Source organism: Epinephelus fuscoguttatus, linkage group LG3, assembly GCF_011397635.1.
Source record: "Epinephelus fuscoguttatus linkage group LG3, E.fuscoguttatus.final_Chr_v1".
Classification (NCBI taxonomy): Eukaryota; Metazoa; Chordata; class Actinopteri; order Perciformes; family Serranidae; genus Epinephelus; species Epinephelus fuscoguttatus.
The window spans coordinates 5,772,186-5,788,132 of NC_064754.1; the positions used below are offsets into that span (position 1 = coordinate 5,772,186).

Consider the following 15,947-nt stretch of genomic DNA (forward strand, 5'->3'; position numbering starts at 1 on the left):
TCTTGAGTAAACAGAGATATTTTGTAGAACAAAGATTGTGTGGACAGAATTTTCTGATTTAAACTTTGGATGAAAATTTCCATTTTTGAAAAAAACTGTCTACATGTGGACGGGGCCTAAACTCCTGGTACTTTCAGAGTCTCACCTGCTTTCTGTCCTTTCCTCTTCTTCTGTCATACAGCAGCATGTTGGTGAAGCAGTGATATTAAACACATTATTACAACAGCTGCTGTTGCTTTGACTTTTTCTGTCCTGGTTGTAATCCTCTGCCTTATTTAAAATAAATGTTGTCTCTGTGATGTCTACCTGGTCAGACACAGCCAGAGGAGCAGGGTGACCTTCAGTATGCCAGCATCCATTTCTCCAACCAGGCAGATCCTCTCTACTCCAACATGAGACCAGCTCAGCCCCTCAGACACACGGAGCAACGAGAAGACGTTGAGTACGCTACTGTCAAGTTCAACAGTGCCAGAACTGCCCCGAGGTGAGCAGCTCCTCACACACCAACATTATCCTCACTACAAGTAAAATGACATAACTGTGAAATGAATGTGTTGCATTTTCCTGCTCTCTATTGTTAGTTTGTTTGTATATAATTAGAATGATGTTATTTGATACTGTCTACAGAACCAGAGGTCGGGGAGGTGGAGAGGATCCAGCTGCATTGTACAGCACAGTCAACAAAACCAGATGACCACAGCAGGCATTGCATTTACAGTCTGATATGTCAGATATATAATCGGGTAACTTTTGATTTTTCAAACACATTTCTCAGGATGGGTCTCAAGAATGTACAAAGAGACAATTCTACATCTTAGAGAAACTCAAATTCATGAATTCAACGTACTACGGAAGCCGAGTTTTTTTTAATGCAGTTACATCAAGATCACAAGTTCATTATTTTGTTTGGTTTAATGCATGTTGATTCTTGAGATAATTTATCACAAGAAAACAACTTTTGCTTTTTCAAAATTACGGGATAATTACTGAGACCTTGAAAATGAGTGTGTGGTTCATTTGATCACACCTGATTTCAGCCTTCAAGATCACCTGGCATGAGGAGGATTCATAAGCAGGGCTAAGATGCTTTGTGAATAATTTTCATCTTTACGAAGTTACAAGGAAAAATGAGAAAATGTCACAATTTTTAGAATTTTCTTGGTATTTCAATTTTGTACTTTGGAGCAACTCTTTGTACGTTGGAAGCTTTAAGAATATGGGCCCTGATTGTCACTGACAGTCTGCATGGCTGCATGTTTACAGGAATATAAGTGGGATATTCATTTTCATTAGCCATGTACATGAACAGTTTAGTAGGAATATTGTCTTCTTTAGAATAAAAGGAAAAATCCAGAATATTTTGTGCATGTAAATGTAGTTACAGAGAGGCAGTGCAGACCTCAAAGTTTAAACTGTGACATGGAAGGACTGCAAAATGTCTCCGTGGTGACAAATCACACCTGAGATCTCTTATGTATTATAAGTTACAGCTTATTAAATATTATTATTTTGCTGCTTCCCTGTTGAAGGGGAACATGTTTGCTGATAGTTGCAGTTTCCAACTGTTGCCACTAGATATTAGTAGTGAGTTCTATTTTACTGATAACAGACAACTTCCATCATCCTGTCAAGTACATTTCTCTCATTCTGTACACAATATATCTTTACCATCTTTTCCTTGTTTCCTCTTTTTTATTTGATTTTATGTTTTACCAGTTTGAACACAGCTGGTTTTATTGTTGAGTCAAGTGTCATTTATCAGAATCCTTATGCTTATTTTGTGAATTATCTCTACACTTCACCTGCTCATGAGTTATTTACATCCCTGTCTTCTTTATACACATATCTGAAGTGTTTTTGTTTTGTATTTGTTTGTACTTTTAACTCCATGTATTTACATTTACATTTTGTACTTGTGCTTTATTGTTTCATCTCGCTTAATTAAAAAAATGCATCAAAGCAGTTAAGATCTTTTCTTTTCTTCCCCTCTTACTCGTGTTGTTTGGCCTGATGAGTTAGTGTCTTTTTGGTAATAGGTCATTTGAACAGTGTTTGTTGTGCAGTCTTTTGTGTTTGTTATTAACCCTTTAACATCTCATTTGTCTTCTGCTCTGATTAAACAGCACTGGGTTTAAGACTAGATAATAATCTACTCAGTGGCACTAGAGGGTGCTGTTTAGGAGGACTAGTAGAGGTGAGCGGTCTGAGTCCATGAAATCAAATATTGCTATTATACTGCTATTTATTGCAGCTGGTCAGTGTTTAATGTACACGTTAGAAACTGTCGAGCAAATTGTGTTGTGACGAGTGTGTTGGATGAAAATGGACTCCATATCCCAAGTTATTAGCCCTGCAAACTATCAGGTGTTACTGCATTGTTTCCCTTTGATTGTTTGGATTACCTGCAGCAGCTTACTGAAGTGAACAGGAGTCCTCTGGACTGCCTCTCAGATTTAGGCATGGATTACTGAAGGAGTTTACCAGGCACAGGCCCAGGGGCCCAAAGTCTTAGGGGGGCCCTCTGGCCTTCACCTGCAAAATGTCACTTTATTTAACGTGTACCAACCAGGAGGAGACTCAAAATGACCAAAAGGAGACACACAGAGATGCAAAGAGACACAACAAAAACAACAAAAAGGGGCAAAACAACACAAAGATGACGAGAAAGAATTAGCTACAAGAGATAAATAACTACAAAGAGATGCAAAACTACCACACACAAAATTACCACAAAGATACAAAACCAAAAAAAGATGCATAACAAAGACAAAGTCTGTGTGTCTTGCTCCTGTGAAGGAGAGGTGTTGGGGCCTTTTGCAGGTCTGAGCCCAGGCTTCCATTCGCTCATAATCCACCTGCAGATTTAAGAGCTACCATCAGAGCTGAAACACTTTGGGAATTACTCTCAGACCAGATTATTGCAAGTCTTAAAGTTAGGACTCACAGCTCTTTTGACTCTTATTTTAAGAGTACTTTAGGAGAAACTTTTAGCCTCGACAGGTTTGTGAATAAGGCCCCACCTTTAGGTGAGCAGCAGCAGAACATGATATCCAGCATCTGTGTGTAATCAAAGAGTCTCTGCCAATCACAGTCATTTAAAGAACTGCCTGTGATAAAGCAAAATGAAAAAACTGGTGACAAATTACAAAGTGCAGTGATGACACAGTGAGCAAAGTGAGGCTGAGTGGCAGCAGTGTCTGAGCTGCAGCGCTGCTCCATTTTATTGTCTTTGTTTCTTTTATTTTCTAGAGTGCAGTCGTTCCTCATTCACTTCCCTCTCAGTCTGTCTCTTGTGCTGCGCTAACTCGTGAACTTCCCCCCGGGGATCAGTCAAGTCTCTTATCTTATCTTTATTGGTTTCCTGCATTGGTTTCCTCAACTGCAAAGATATGAAGAGGTGGGTTTATGCTAATCTCCTCGTGGAAGGTTTGTTCGGCCACTTTTTGAACCAGCTTTTTATCTGCCTTTCACCACTACTGTAATACTTTTTTAGGCCCTAAATTGTGCCCATGTTTTGTTTTTTTTTTAAGTCTCTTTAAATGGTGTTTAAAACTAGTTTCTTTAATAGATATATAAAGAGGTTCATAGTGTGCTAAAACAAGTTACTTTCTTTGCCTTGAGTTCAGTCTTCTGGCTCAAGCCGTATGTAAATAATGTCAACAGGAAGGAAGTGTGGAGTATTTTTAACAGCTTGACTTCTGTCTTCTGCTTTCAGACCACATGCACAAGTTATCTTGTCAAGACCACTTCCCTTCACATGAAGTGTTCTGTGATGTGACTGCTGTATGTGATTTACCCGCAGACATGTCTTATCGTCTCTGAAGACACACAGCGAGATGAGAGGAGCAGCTATGAGTCTCACTTTTGTCGTCCTTCTCCTCACTCTGCCAGGTACTGTGTTTCTACGTCTCTGTGAGTTTAAGCAAGAACCTTAAATTCATTTAGCTATTCGATGATCCGTAGGTCACCATGTTTCTAGATCTGACCGTTAAAGTGACGCACTGCCTATCCTTAAAACACTGGACCTCGTAAGTGCACTCCGTACTTCTTCTTGGATGTATAAATGTCTGTATCCAGATTGTTAGGTCTCAGCTGTTTGTGGATTTTGTCATATTTTCACATTAAATCTTTCTGGAATTATTAATCTGTTCAGTGCCCTATTATCTTACAAACACACAAAAATATATTGTTATGGTGTATTTCTGTACCTTGTCACGTGTTATTTTTTCTGTCCACTCCAATGGGTAAAGAATCTGAAAAGAAGTGCAGTTCTAGAAACACAGATGAGGTAGATGAAGTCAGTTTTCTGATGCTGTCGTGAATCTGCTTGTGGTTTCTCCTGTGTTACAGTGATGAAGGGTGAAAATGGCTGGCGAGTGACTTACACTCCTCCTCAGATCTGTGCCTTAAAAGGATCCACAGTGATAATACACTGCAGCTACACATACCCATCCACAATATATCCTGTTAATCCAGCTGAGAAAATATTCTGGTACACGAAAGAGAGTAATGGTGTTTATGTAGATCTGAGAACGGACCCGGAGTATTCAGGTCGTGTGCACTATCACTGTGGAAACAACCTCTGCACTCTGACCATCACAGACCTGAGAGAGAGCGACTCAGCTGAGTACTATTTTAGATTTCTAACAACCCAACCAGATGGGAGATATACTGGTGTACCAGGAGTCACTCTGTCTGTCACAGGTAACATTTCCATCTCAGTATTTATTTGATTACTTACAAGTGCTCATCTTTTCTTTCTTTCTCTCAGTATACTCGAAAGTGAAGACTGCTTTTCCTCTTTCACGTGTTCAGATCTCCAGGTGCAGGTGAGCAGATCAGAGGTCCACACGTCTTACATCAGGGCAGAGCTGAAGTGTCACAGCAGCTGTCACCTGCCTGGTCCTCCTCGCTACATCTGGTACAAGAATAGACAGAAAATGTGGGGACCAAAGTATCTTTCTTTGACAGACGACATTTATGATCCTGCAAGCAGCTATTCCTGTGCTGTAACAGGACATGAGAACTCCTCCTCTCCTACAGTGTGTGAGTTTACCTACAGTCGTTAGCTACCATAACGCCATCTGGTGGAGCCTTTTAGTGAGTGTTCTGTGTCATGACTGCACGTGTCTTTAATATGAGAGACATATCTGTGCCTGTGTGGTTGTGTGTGTGTGTGTGTGTGTGTGTGTGTGTGTGTGTGTGTGTGTGTGTGTGTGTGCTTTTTGTTTGAGACGGTTTCTAACTGAGTGAACTGACTCACAAGTACCTCGATAGCAGCAGTGCTTCCTGTCTTATTTCCTGCAGCGTACAGTGTACAAGAATATCCTTTACAAAAGAAAGGTGACAGTGCCGTCCCACAATTCCTTGCAGCAGCAACATTTAAAGAGATGCACCATTTGTCTGTTCTTTGGAGAGTGAGCTATTCTGTCATGTTATACAGCCACAGTCTGTATCAGCTATAATATTTCTGATTACTGTTTTCTTTATTGAAGCCTCTCAGCAAATATAGCTCATATCATATATAGTTATATCATTGTACTTGTACAACCAGGGTGACAATAAACATCTCTACAAGATCATAATCAGCATATTAACATTAACACAAAACAGGGATGTTTTAAGACAGATGATGTATTTGTCCTGTCAGCTGGGAAAGGCTGAATCACCCCTGCCACCCCCCCTGGTTCAACTCATCCCGCTCTCCACTGTATATGGGGAACATTTACCCAGCATGGCCTTGAACACAGAAATACACAAATGGCCAGTCTATCAAATCATAAATGAGTACAGGAAACTGCATTGATTATACATCATAAAGCACTGTGGTGCAGAGAGACAAGACGCAGCATGCATGTAGACGATTTAACATTTAACATTTAAAAAATAGAAACCTTAATTTCAGCTTCAGTTTACACACTGAAGCACTCCCACAAAATATTCTCTGATCTGATTGTGGTTCCTGATGTGCTCTGTGTTACAGCGATGCGGGGTGAAAAAGGCTGGGGAGTGACTTACACCTCTACTGAGATCTGTGCCTTCAAAGGAACAACAGTGGAAATACACTGCAGCTACAGATACCCATCCAGAATAAATGGCCACAATACTGCAGCTGTAAAAACATTCTGGTTTACGACAAGGACTGATATTGATTTTGTGGATCTGAAAACAGACCCACAGTATTCAGGTCGTGTGTATGATCACTGTAATAAGAATGATTGCACTCTGAGAATCACAGACCTGAGAGAGAGCGACTCAGCTGTGTACAAGTTCAGGTTCATAACAAACCAACCAGGTGGAAAATACTGGGGTCAACCTGGAGTCACTCTGTCTGTCACAGGTAATGTTTTCACTGGAAGATAGTTAGTTTGAAATGTGTAATATCGAGGAAGAATAACTATCAGTGCATGCATGTGTTCCTGCCAGTTGCTTCTAAAATATTGTCTCTGTTGGTTAATCACAGAGCCACAGCTCCAGGTACATGTGAGGAGATCAACAGTCAAGCAGAATTCTACCTGGACAGAGCTGACATGTCACAACAAGTGTCAGCTGCCTGATCGTTCGTCTTACGTCTGGTACAAGAATGAACTGAAAGTTGAAAATGAGAAAGTTTATTTTCATCCACATCCAGTAAATCCTTCCGACAACTATTCTTGTGCTATAAAAGGATACGAGATGTTCCCCTCTCCTTCAGTGTGTGAGTTCACTTCTCTTTGGTTCTTTTATTCAAACTGATATTTCAGTCATTCAGTTAATTCATAGTTTTATTCTTTAGCTGCACACAAATAGGAATTGGGGACAATTTTATCCCAGAAAGAAATCATCAGAAGATACTTAGAAATAAAAAAGGAAAATAGGAAACAATGCTACTTTCAAGGTGTGTAACTGGAATAAAGCGCACAAGCAACACAGAGTCTTTAAAATCTCATGACCACGGTTAAGTGTGAGCTCCAGGATCAGCACCCTGGACAGTGAGCTCCAGGATCAGCACCCTGGACAGTGAGCTCCAGGATCAGCACCCTGGACAGTGGGCTCCAGGATCAGCACCCTGGACAGTGAGCTCCAGGATCAGCACCCTGGACAGTGAGCTCCAGGATCAGCACCCTGGACAGTGACAATGATCAAACATTAAAAACAAAAGAGAATGTATTCTGTTTGACTTTCCTTCATTTCTTCCTGATTCTCTTTAGGAAGCAAAACATCAACAAACAAAACTGATCATGTTTTATGATAACATTCTCAGTTGAAGGTTAATGCATGTTTATTTGTCCTCCAGATGCTCCACAGCTTCCCTCTGTGTCAGTGAGTCCCTCTGCTGATGTGAAGGAGGGCAGTTCAGTGACTCTGACCTGTAGCAGTGATGCTAACCCAGCAGCTAACTATACCTGGTACAAGAGGAGTACAAATCCAGAGCATAAATATCTCAGTGAAGAACTACAGCTTGTCTTCAGCTCCATCCAGTCCTCTGACTCTGGACAGTATTACTGTACAGCTGAGAACGAGCTGGGGAGGAGGACGTCTGAATTCATCTCTATTGATGTGCAGTGTGAGTAAAATACAGTTTGCAAGCAACAGAGAAAATCTACTAATTGGAAGACTGGTGGTTTGATCCCTGGCTCCTCCTATATTCATATACAGATGCTCCAAATGCCTCCTCTGTGTCAGTGAGTCCCTCTGCTGAGATAGTGGAGGGCAGTTCAGTGACTCTGACCTGTAGCAGTGATGCTAACCCAGCAGCTAACTATACCTGGTACAAGGAGAACCAAACACTGTCTCAAGGACAAGAAGGTATCTATCATTTCACCTCCATCAGCTCTGAGGACAGCGGGTCCTACAACTGCAAGTCTGAGAATCCATATGGACAGATAAACTCCTCACCTATATTAATAGATGTCCAGTGTAAGTCACATTTTATTTTTTCAGGATACAAAGTCCTTCCAAATCATGCACACTCAATTAGGGGCATTCTACCAAATGTGTGCAAAGTTAGGCTGGAAATATTTTGAAATTTATTATGTTTTATTTCCAAAACTTTGTCCCTATATATATTGTACCATATGTAAAGGTCACATATCTAGTAAAATGACTGTACATTTTTATATTGTATTTTCAGACTGTTTTGGAATGTTTTTCCCAAAATTTGTCACTACCGAAACATGTAGTATTATATTATACAAAAAAATATATATCAACCTGTTATGCTTGTTCCTTCCCTTGTTTAAAGATTTAAATTTTTACAAATTTTGACTGAAGGTTTTCACAATTAAATCAATAAAAATTAATATTTTAACAAATTTCGAGGTTCAAATTATAGAATTCTTCAAAATCTAAATGCAATCTTTCTTTGTAAAATGCATAATGCTGATCAGATTGATTTCAGAGTTAATAACTGATGAAACAGAACATAAATGTAACTGATTAGCATCATAATAATTTAGTTGATAACTCAATATACTTTATTTTTTAAAAAACACCCAATGTTTCGGTAGTGACTGTACTGTTTCGGTAGTGACCATTATACTGTTTCGGTAAGGTTGCATCATATTTCCTCAAATGTATGCCTTATGGTGGGAATTACAAATTCAAAGACAAATGTTTTGTGGTCAATAAAACAATTTAATTTTTGAGAGGGCAGAGTAGAATAGAGTAGAGAAGAGTATAGTGGAGCAGAGTATAGTAGAATAGAGCAAAGTAGAGCAGAATAGAGTAGAGCAGAGTATAGTAGAGCAGAATTTAGTAGAGTAGAGCAAAGTAGAGCACAATAGAGTAGAGCAGAGTATAGTAGAGCAGAATATAGTAGAGTAGAGCAAAGTAGAGCAGAGAAGAGCAAAGTAGAGTAGAGTAGAGCAGAATATAGTAGAGTAGAGCACAGCAGAGTATAGTAGAGCAGAATATAATAGTGTAGAGCAAAGCAGAGTAGAACAGAGCAGAGCAGAATAGAGCAGAGTATAGGAGAGTAGAGGAGAGCAAAGCAGAGCAGAATAGAATAGAGCATAGTAGAGTAGAGTATAGAATAGAGCAGAGCAGAATAGAGTAGAGCATAGTAGAGTAGAGAAGAGAATAGTAGAGCAGAGTATAGTAGAGTAGAGCATAGTAGAGTAGAGTAGAGCAGAGCAGAGCAGAGCAGAATAGAGTAGAGCAGAGTAGAGTAGAGTAGAGAAGAGAATAGTAGAGCAGAGTATAGTAGAGTAGAGCATAGTAGAGTAGAGTAGAGCAGAGCAGAGTAGAGTAGAGAAGAGAAGAGAAGAGAAGAGAAGAGAAGAGTAGAGCAGAGTATAGTAGAGTAGAGGAGAGCAGAGTACAGTAGAGAAGAGCAGAGTAGAGTATAGTAGAGCAGAGTATAGTAGAGTAGAGCACAGTAGAGCAGAGCAGAGTAGAGCATAGTAGAGTAGAGTAGAGAAGAGAAGCAAAGAGTAGAGCAGAGCAGAGTAGAGCATAGTAGAGTAGAGTAGAGAAGAGAAGAAAAGAGTAGAGCAGAGCAGAGTAGAGTAGAGGAGAGTATAGTAAAGCAGAGTATAGTAGAGTAGAGCAGAGCAGAGTAGAGCAGAGTATTGTATAGTAGAGTAGAGTAGAGTAGAGTAGAGTAGAGCAGAGCAGAGTATAGTAGAGTAGAGCATAGTAGAGTAGAGTAGAGAAGAGAAGAGTATAGTAGAGCATAGTATAGTAGAGTAGAGCATAGTAGAGCAGAGCAGAGCAGAGTAGAATAGAGAAGAGAAGAGAAGAGTAGAGTAGAGCAGAGTATAGTAGAGTAGAGCATAGTAGAGTAGAGTAGAGTAGAGTAGAGTAGAGTAGAGCAGAGTAGAGAAGAGAAGAGAAGAGCAGAGTATAGTAGAGTAGAGGAGAGCAGAGTACAGTAGAGAAGAGAAGAGTATAGTAAAGCAGAGTAGAGTAGAGCAGAGTAGAGTATAGTAGAGCAGAGTATAGTAGAGTAGAGCACAGTAGAGTAGAGCAGAATAGAGCATAGTAGAGTACAGTAGAGCAGAGTAGAGTAGAGTAGAGCAGAGTAGAGTAGAACAGAGTATAGTAGAGTAGAGCAGAGCACAGTAGAGAAGAGAAGAGTATAGTAAAGCAGAGTAGCGTAGAGTAGAGCACAGTAGAGTAGAGCAGAGTAGAGTAGAGAAGAGAAGAGTATAGTAGAGCAGAGTATAGAAGAGTAGAGCATAGTAGAGTAGAGTAGAGAAGAGAAGAGTAGAGCAGAGCAGAGTAGAGAAGAGTATAGTAGACCAGAGTATAGTAGAGTAGAGCAGAGCAGAGTACAGTAGAGAAGAGAAGAGTATAGTAAAGCAGAGTATAGTAGAGTAGAGCAGAGTAGAGAAGAGAAGAGTATAGTAGAGCAGAGTATAGTAGAGTAGAGCAGAGTAGAGCAAAGTAGAGCAGAGTGGAACAGAGCAGAGTAGAGCAGAGTAGAGTAGAGCAGAGTAGAGCAAAGTAGAGTAGAGTAGAGCAGAGTAGAGCAAAGTAGAGTAGAGTAGAGCAGAGTAGAAGAGAACAGAGCAGAGTAGAGAAGAGAAGAGTATAGTAGAGCAGAGTATAGTAGAGTAGAGCAGAGTAGAGCAAAGTAGAGCAGAGTGGAACAGAGCAGAGTAGAGCAGAGTAGAGTAGAGTAGAGCAGAGTAGAGCAAAGTAGAGTAGAGTAGAGCAGAGTAGAAGAGAACAGAGCAGAGTAGAGCAGAGTAGAGCAAAGTAGAGCAGAGTAGAACAGAGTATAGTACTCTGGACCACAAAATTATAGGGTTTAACTACTGACCATTCCATTATGTCACTACTGAAATGATTATGTCACTACCGAAACTTTACCATAGGTTTCGATAGTGACATTCCTAGCTATTTTTCAGGATAACTAAAGAATGCTAGCAGTCACATGGCTAACAAGAACATGTTTGAAGAGTTGTTCACACAGAAAAACATAATATTTTGCATCAACCCCCCAAATTTTTACATAATTGAAGAGAACATGCGTTCGGTAGTGACAGTTTTAAAAGTTACACACTGATTTTCAGACTTTGGAAGACATTTATTTAAAAAATGATGGGAGTCAGCGACTTACCATGCAGACATGTAGGACGGGGTTGCAGTACTACCCCCCTTCTCAGAAATTCAGGGGTGTGGCTAAGATCCAGACTCAACCAGTGCATTAAAACTCTTGTGTTTCGGTAGTGACATGAAAACAAGTGACACTATTTTTTTTAACATAGTTTCTTAATTTAAAAATTAATCCCACAATACATCTAAATCTTTCAAGCTCTGTTTAAAGTTAATCACAAAGATGTTTTAAATTACACTTTTGAAAAAAATATGAAAAACGTTTTAAGTGTTATTTACATGAATTGAATTTTAGAGGTCAGGGTTGGGGACAGCTACTTTCCAATAGAAAGTACCCTATAAATGGTGATTTTGTATATATTTATCTTATCACTTTTTCATTAAATGTCCTGGGTTTAAATAGGTCATAACATAATCTTTGTAAATATCTATGTCTGATTACTCAATTTTGTTATATTTGTTGTTTTTTTGGTAAGGGACAGCACTTTGCACAAAATCAGTAGAATGCCCCATTAATGACATTTGTCTCCATACATCCTATTTTTTAACTCCTTCCAGATGCTCCAAAGCTTCCCTCTGTGTCAGTGAGTCCCTCTGCTGAGATAGTGGAGGGCAGTTCAGTGACTCTGACCTGTAGCAGTGATGCTAACCCAGCAGCTAACTACACCTGGTACAAGAAGAATATAAATCTCAGACCTCTCAGTGAAGAACCACAGCTCGTCTTCAGCTCCATCCAGTCCTCCGACTCTGGACAGTATTACTGTGCAGCAGAGAACGAGCTAGCGACAATATTTGAATCCATCCTCATTAATGTGAAATGTAAGTGAAACTTTTTTAAAAGCAATGCATAACTACTAAGGTAGTTTTATTCACTACTGGTAACCAGATTTGGTCAAAAACCATCAGCTATCCAGTTGCAGATGCTGCCACAACTTCCTGTTATTTAAATACAAATTATTATAATTTCTCCTCCAGATGCTCCAAAGCTTCCCTCTGTGTCAGTGAGTCCCTCTGCTGAGATAGTGGAGGGCAGTTCAGTGAATCTGACCTGTAGCAGTGATGCTAACCCAGCAGCTAACTATACCTGGTACAAGGACAATGAAGACTCACCAAAAGCATCAGGACAGATCTTCACCATCACTGACGTCAGAGCTGAACACAGTGGGAATTATTACTGTGAAGCCCAGAACACAAGAGGACGTCATATCTCCACCTTACATCTGACTGTTGTGGCAGGTAGGTTTTTTTATTTCCAAACACATGAGCACATCAGATGTATGAGAGATCCTATGATGTAATGTGGGTGCTGGGATCACTTGCTAAAATCTCAGAACATGGAGACATCATTAACGTCTGATGGTGCAAGAAACACAAGCAGTCAGACACAGTTTAAACAAACCCCAGATGAGACAGCTTTATTTAGGAGAGAAAGCAGAAGCTAACAGTCCAGCAATTACTCACACTTTCCTCTGTAAACATCCGTCACAGTTTACAGACAGACTTCCCAGTTTCAGTTTGACCCAGTGTACTTGCTGTAACTGAGCACTTGCAGTTTTCCTGCACAGTTAGGGAATATAACTGACATTTTGAGTGTGTTCACCATCAGTTTTACCTCAAAATTGGTTTAGATAGAAAGATAAATGGTTTGTGTGCAAACAGTTTCACCATCTGACGATTCTTTGCCCTGTCAGAAATGATGTCCCTGTGTTCCCAGATCTCTGCCAATAATTGATCAGCATATTATCACAAGTCATGATAAAATTGCTATTTTCTTGAAAGTCTGGGTAAAACAAAATCAGTAATTTCTTCCTTAACACATTATACATGTTAGAAAATATGTGTAGTTCTGAATTGTGGAGTTTCTGTTTTCTAGCATTTCTGTGTCCAGGATTTTTTCAGTGTGCAATCATGGCTCAATCAGTACGTTTACACAGTGTTAGAGAAAATCAATGTATTGTGTTAGTCCAACTGAAATCATACTGAATCGAATTTCTCAAAGCCGGACTATCACACCCAGATAAGAAGACTGAGAGTCATGTTACTCCTGCATGTGTACAGTCAATCAGACCCAAACTGGCCTCGGTGCTCAGCTCATGCTCCACAGTGTCCACCCCGGGCTGTGACCCGGAAGTCGAAAGCATTAAATGTGTAACAGATGAAGAAGGCAGTAACAACATGGTGAAATCTACATCCAGAGCTGTGCATTTTTGGACGGATGAAATGTACAGAGCTATGAAGTTGTCCCCCATGTTACTGGTTTGCCAGTAGCTAACCGTAGCTAACTTGTTTGTCAATTGTTTGGTCTGTGACATAACAGGTCACTGGAAAAAGATCCAATACTAAGGAGCTGAAAGGGGGAATATCACCACCTGTCATAGCAGAGTCGGACATATGGTGGTCAATAAATCGATTCCCCTCCCATGCATCAGTCGCTTGTGTGAGCAGCAACTTCACTACGTTCCACAAGCTCCCTTAGCACTTTCAGTCTGATAAATACATGAATAAACATCTGTGTTAAATGCCACAGTCATATAAACAAAAGCAGAATATCCGCCACTAATGTACCTTTTAGTCTTGCAGCCTGAATCTGCAAATCTGCTTACTGCTGTGTGTTAATTAGCTGCTGAATGAGACGCTATAGCTGTAGAGCGTGGAGCATCACTCGCTTTTCAGCTGTGCTATGGATTCTGTATGCTACTGGGTTAACTGCTAACGAGATTTTCTCTGCACTCGTTAGCTCAGGGTCTGAGCTTCGTGCTACTTGGTTAGCTCTTAAGGGTTGCTAATGAAAGTCTGTTGCTTTGCAGCACTTTGATCTTTGTTTCAGCTCCTGCAGCGGACATGTCCCCAGGGTCTCAGAGCAGAGAATATTTCATGATTTTGATACCTAATTTTAAATACTTGGCATTTTTAAATCATTCAAATTTGACTGGGTGGTTACTAATGTGTGTTTCTGTGGTGTGATGAACTCATTACACATACAAGTTTTTGCTTTACCTGGACTTTAAAAGACCTGCGTATTTAGTAAGTTAGGGGCTTTGTCAGCAGAAATGGCTCCTTATGTGTGCATTAGAGCTGTGTGCAAAAGGGCTGGGTGAGGTAGAATACACACCAGAGTAAATGAGCTTAGCACCACCTTGTTACATTTTTTCACAGTGTTCCCAGAAGTATGGAAATCAGTAGTCATTGGAGCAGCCCCTGGTGTTTCCCTGGCTGTCATATGGCTCTCTGTCTTCCTGCTGATAAGGTGAGTCGATCTGGGTTGTTTTCTAAAGCATTGTGCATTAAAGTAATACTTCACCGATTGTCAACGAGCTTTGTGTCATAGCAGTTTGGGTAGTATGTGTAAATGAGCTGTGGTAAACTTCCCTCCATCTCTATGTCTCTCTCAAACTCCAACTGAACTCAGATCAAACTGTAAAGTAGGCTGTGGTGATAAAATATGGACCAAGTTTCAGTTACTGTGTTGCTTGTTTTCACCTAAAATGTTTTCAGAGACACATTTTAGCTTACTGTTTAACTGTAATTCATACAGCACCAATTTCAACAGTATCTGTGTCTTTGTACTAAACAGATGGCCTAGTTTTTGAAAAGATCATCTTTCCAGCAGTGAAATTCTTCTTTAAATATCTGAAAGGAAACTCAGTTTAGCAACTAAATTATGAATTCCTTTTTTTTCCTGATTAATTCCTTTAACCAGAAAAATGAGGGCTTCCAAGAAACCATCCAAGCCTGGAGATAGACCAGACCCAGACAACAGGGAACAGGTGAGCACAAATTTCCTGCTAAGCACTGGTGTGGCTGTCTGTGGCTACCAGCTGTTGGAGTGAAACCTTTTTGAGTTTAGTTACCCCAAGGGACCTTTGAATCAGCAGACTGGTTCAAGCAGGTCACAGGGACTGCAGCTTTTGTTTTCAGTTGCCAAACTGAATACAACGGAAGGAGCTTTGGTTTATTCTGGTTTGCAAGAATCTTTCTGAGGTCACACTGCAAAACGCAAGACTTTAAAGGATAACTTCGGTATTTTTCAACCTGGGCCCTATTTCCCCATGTGTATGTGTGTGAATAATTCATGGGTACAACTCATTTTAAAATTGGTTCAGTATTGAGGGAGCCGGCAGCCACGAGGTAGATATGGGGGCAAATGCGTCCCGTATAAGTTTGCGCATTAAAAGTGTTTTTTTTTCTCGCCACTGACCGGTTCAGATCGCCAGTGCTATCTCTGTAAATAGCATACTAAGTGTTTCCCTTACCCTTCACTTCCTGTGGGCTGTGTGTGACGTCATCTCGCGAGAGCTTTGCTTGTTACCAGAAGAAACAGGGTACGATATCTATACGAGGGCAAAATATGCAACAGTAAATGTGCATCTCGGAGACAATTCTAGGTATCAGCATTACATGCATAAAGAGTAAAAATAAATTAGTTATACTTACTTGATGGATAGTTGACCATTTGGTCCCTGTGGTTTTGGCCGCCTCCTCCAATTTATTTTGGGCACATGAAAAAAGGTACGCAGCACTGCCCTGTTGATCAGAGGGGGGAAATCCTCGAACGTAGTTACACAGCGTTTGGTAGTTTCTGTATCATCCTAGGACACATCGAGACCATGAATATTGGGCAACAGGTCCCACTCGTTGCAACACAGACATTCTTCCTCTGTGGGCATGGAGTCACAGCAACCACAGGGGCACCACCAGTCCTCAGAGATTCGCGTTTGTGCAGCCGCTACTTCACTCTCGTCTGTTCGTTGGCCCTCTCTCTCTATCCTCGTCTGCTCTTCAATTTGTAGGAGCTCCTCGTCTGTATACTCGGGCTCAAATCAGTACGGGCGACCATCGTAATAAAAGGGCTCATCTTCATTCTCAAAATCGGGTAAATATGCAGCCATGATACCGATGCAGTA

At 40.4% G+C, this 15,947-nt stretch overlaps 1 protein-coding gene across 1 annotated transcript in view; it reads left to right on the forward strand.

The window, feature by feature from the left end:
• The window catches only part of LOC125886329 (hemicentin-2-like), a 131,198-nt gene that overhangs the window by 112,642 nt on the left and 2,609 nt on the right, over positions 1-15,947 (forward strand). The window contains exons 12-17 of the mRNA XM_049572443.1: positions 7,277-7,546; positions 7,639-7,899; positions 11,602-11,862; positions 12,019-12,279; positions 14,200-14,290; positions 14,744-14,810. Of these exons, the coding sequence (XP_049428400.1) occupies positions 7,277-7,546; positions 7,639-7,899; positions 11,602-11,862; positions 12,019-12,279; positions 14,200-14,290; positions 14,744-14,810 (1,211 nt within the window). The remainder of the gene's footprint in view (positions 1-7,276; positions 7,547-7,638; positions 7,900-11,601; positions 11,863-12,018; positions 12,280-14,199; positions 14,291-14,743; positions 14,811-15,947) is intronic.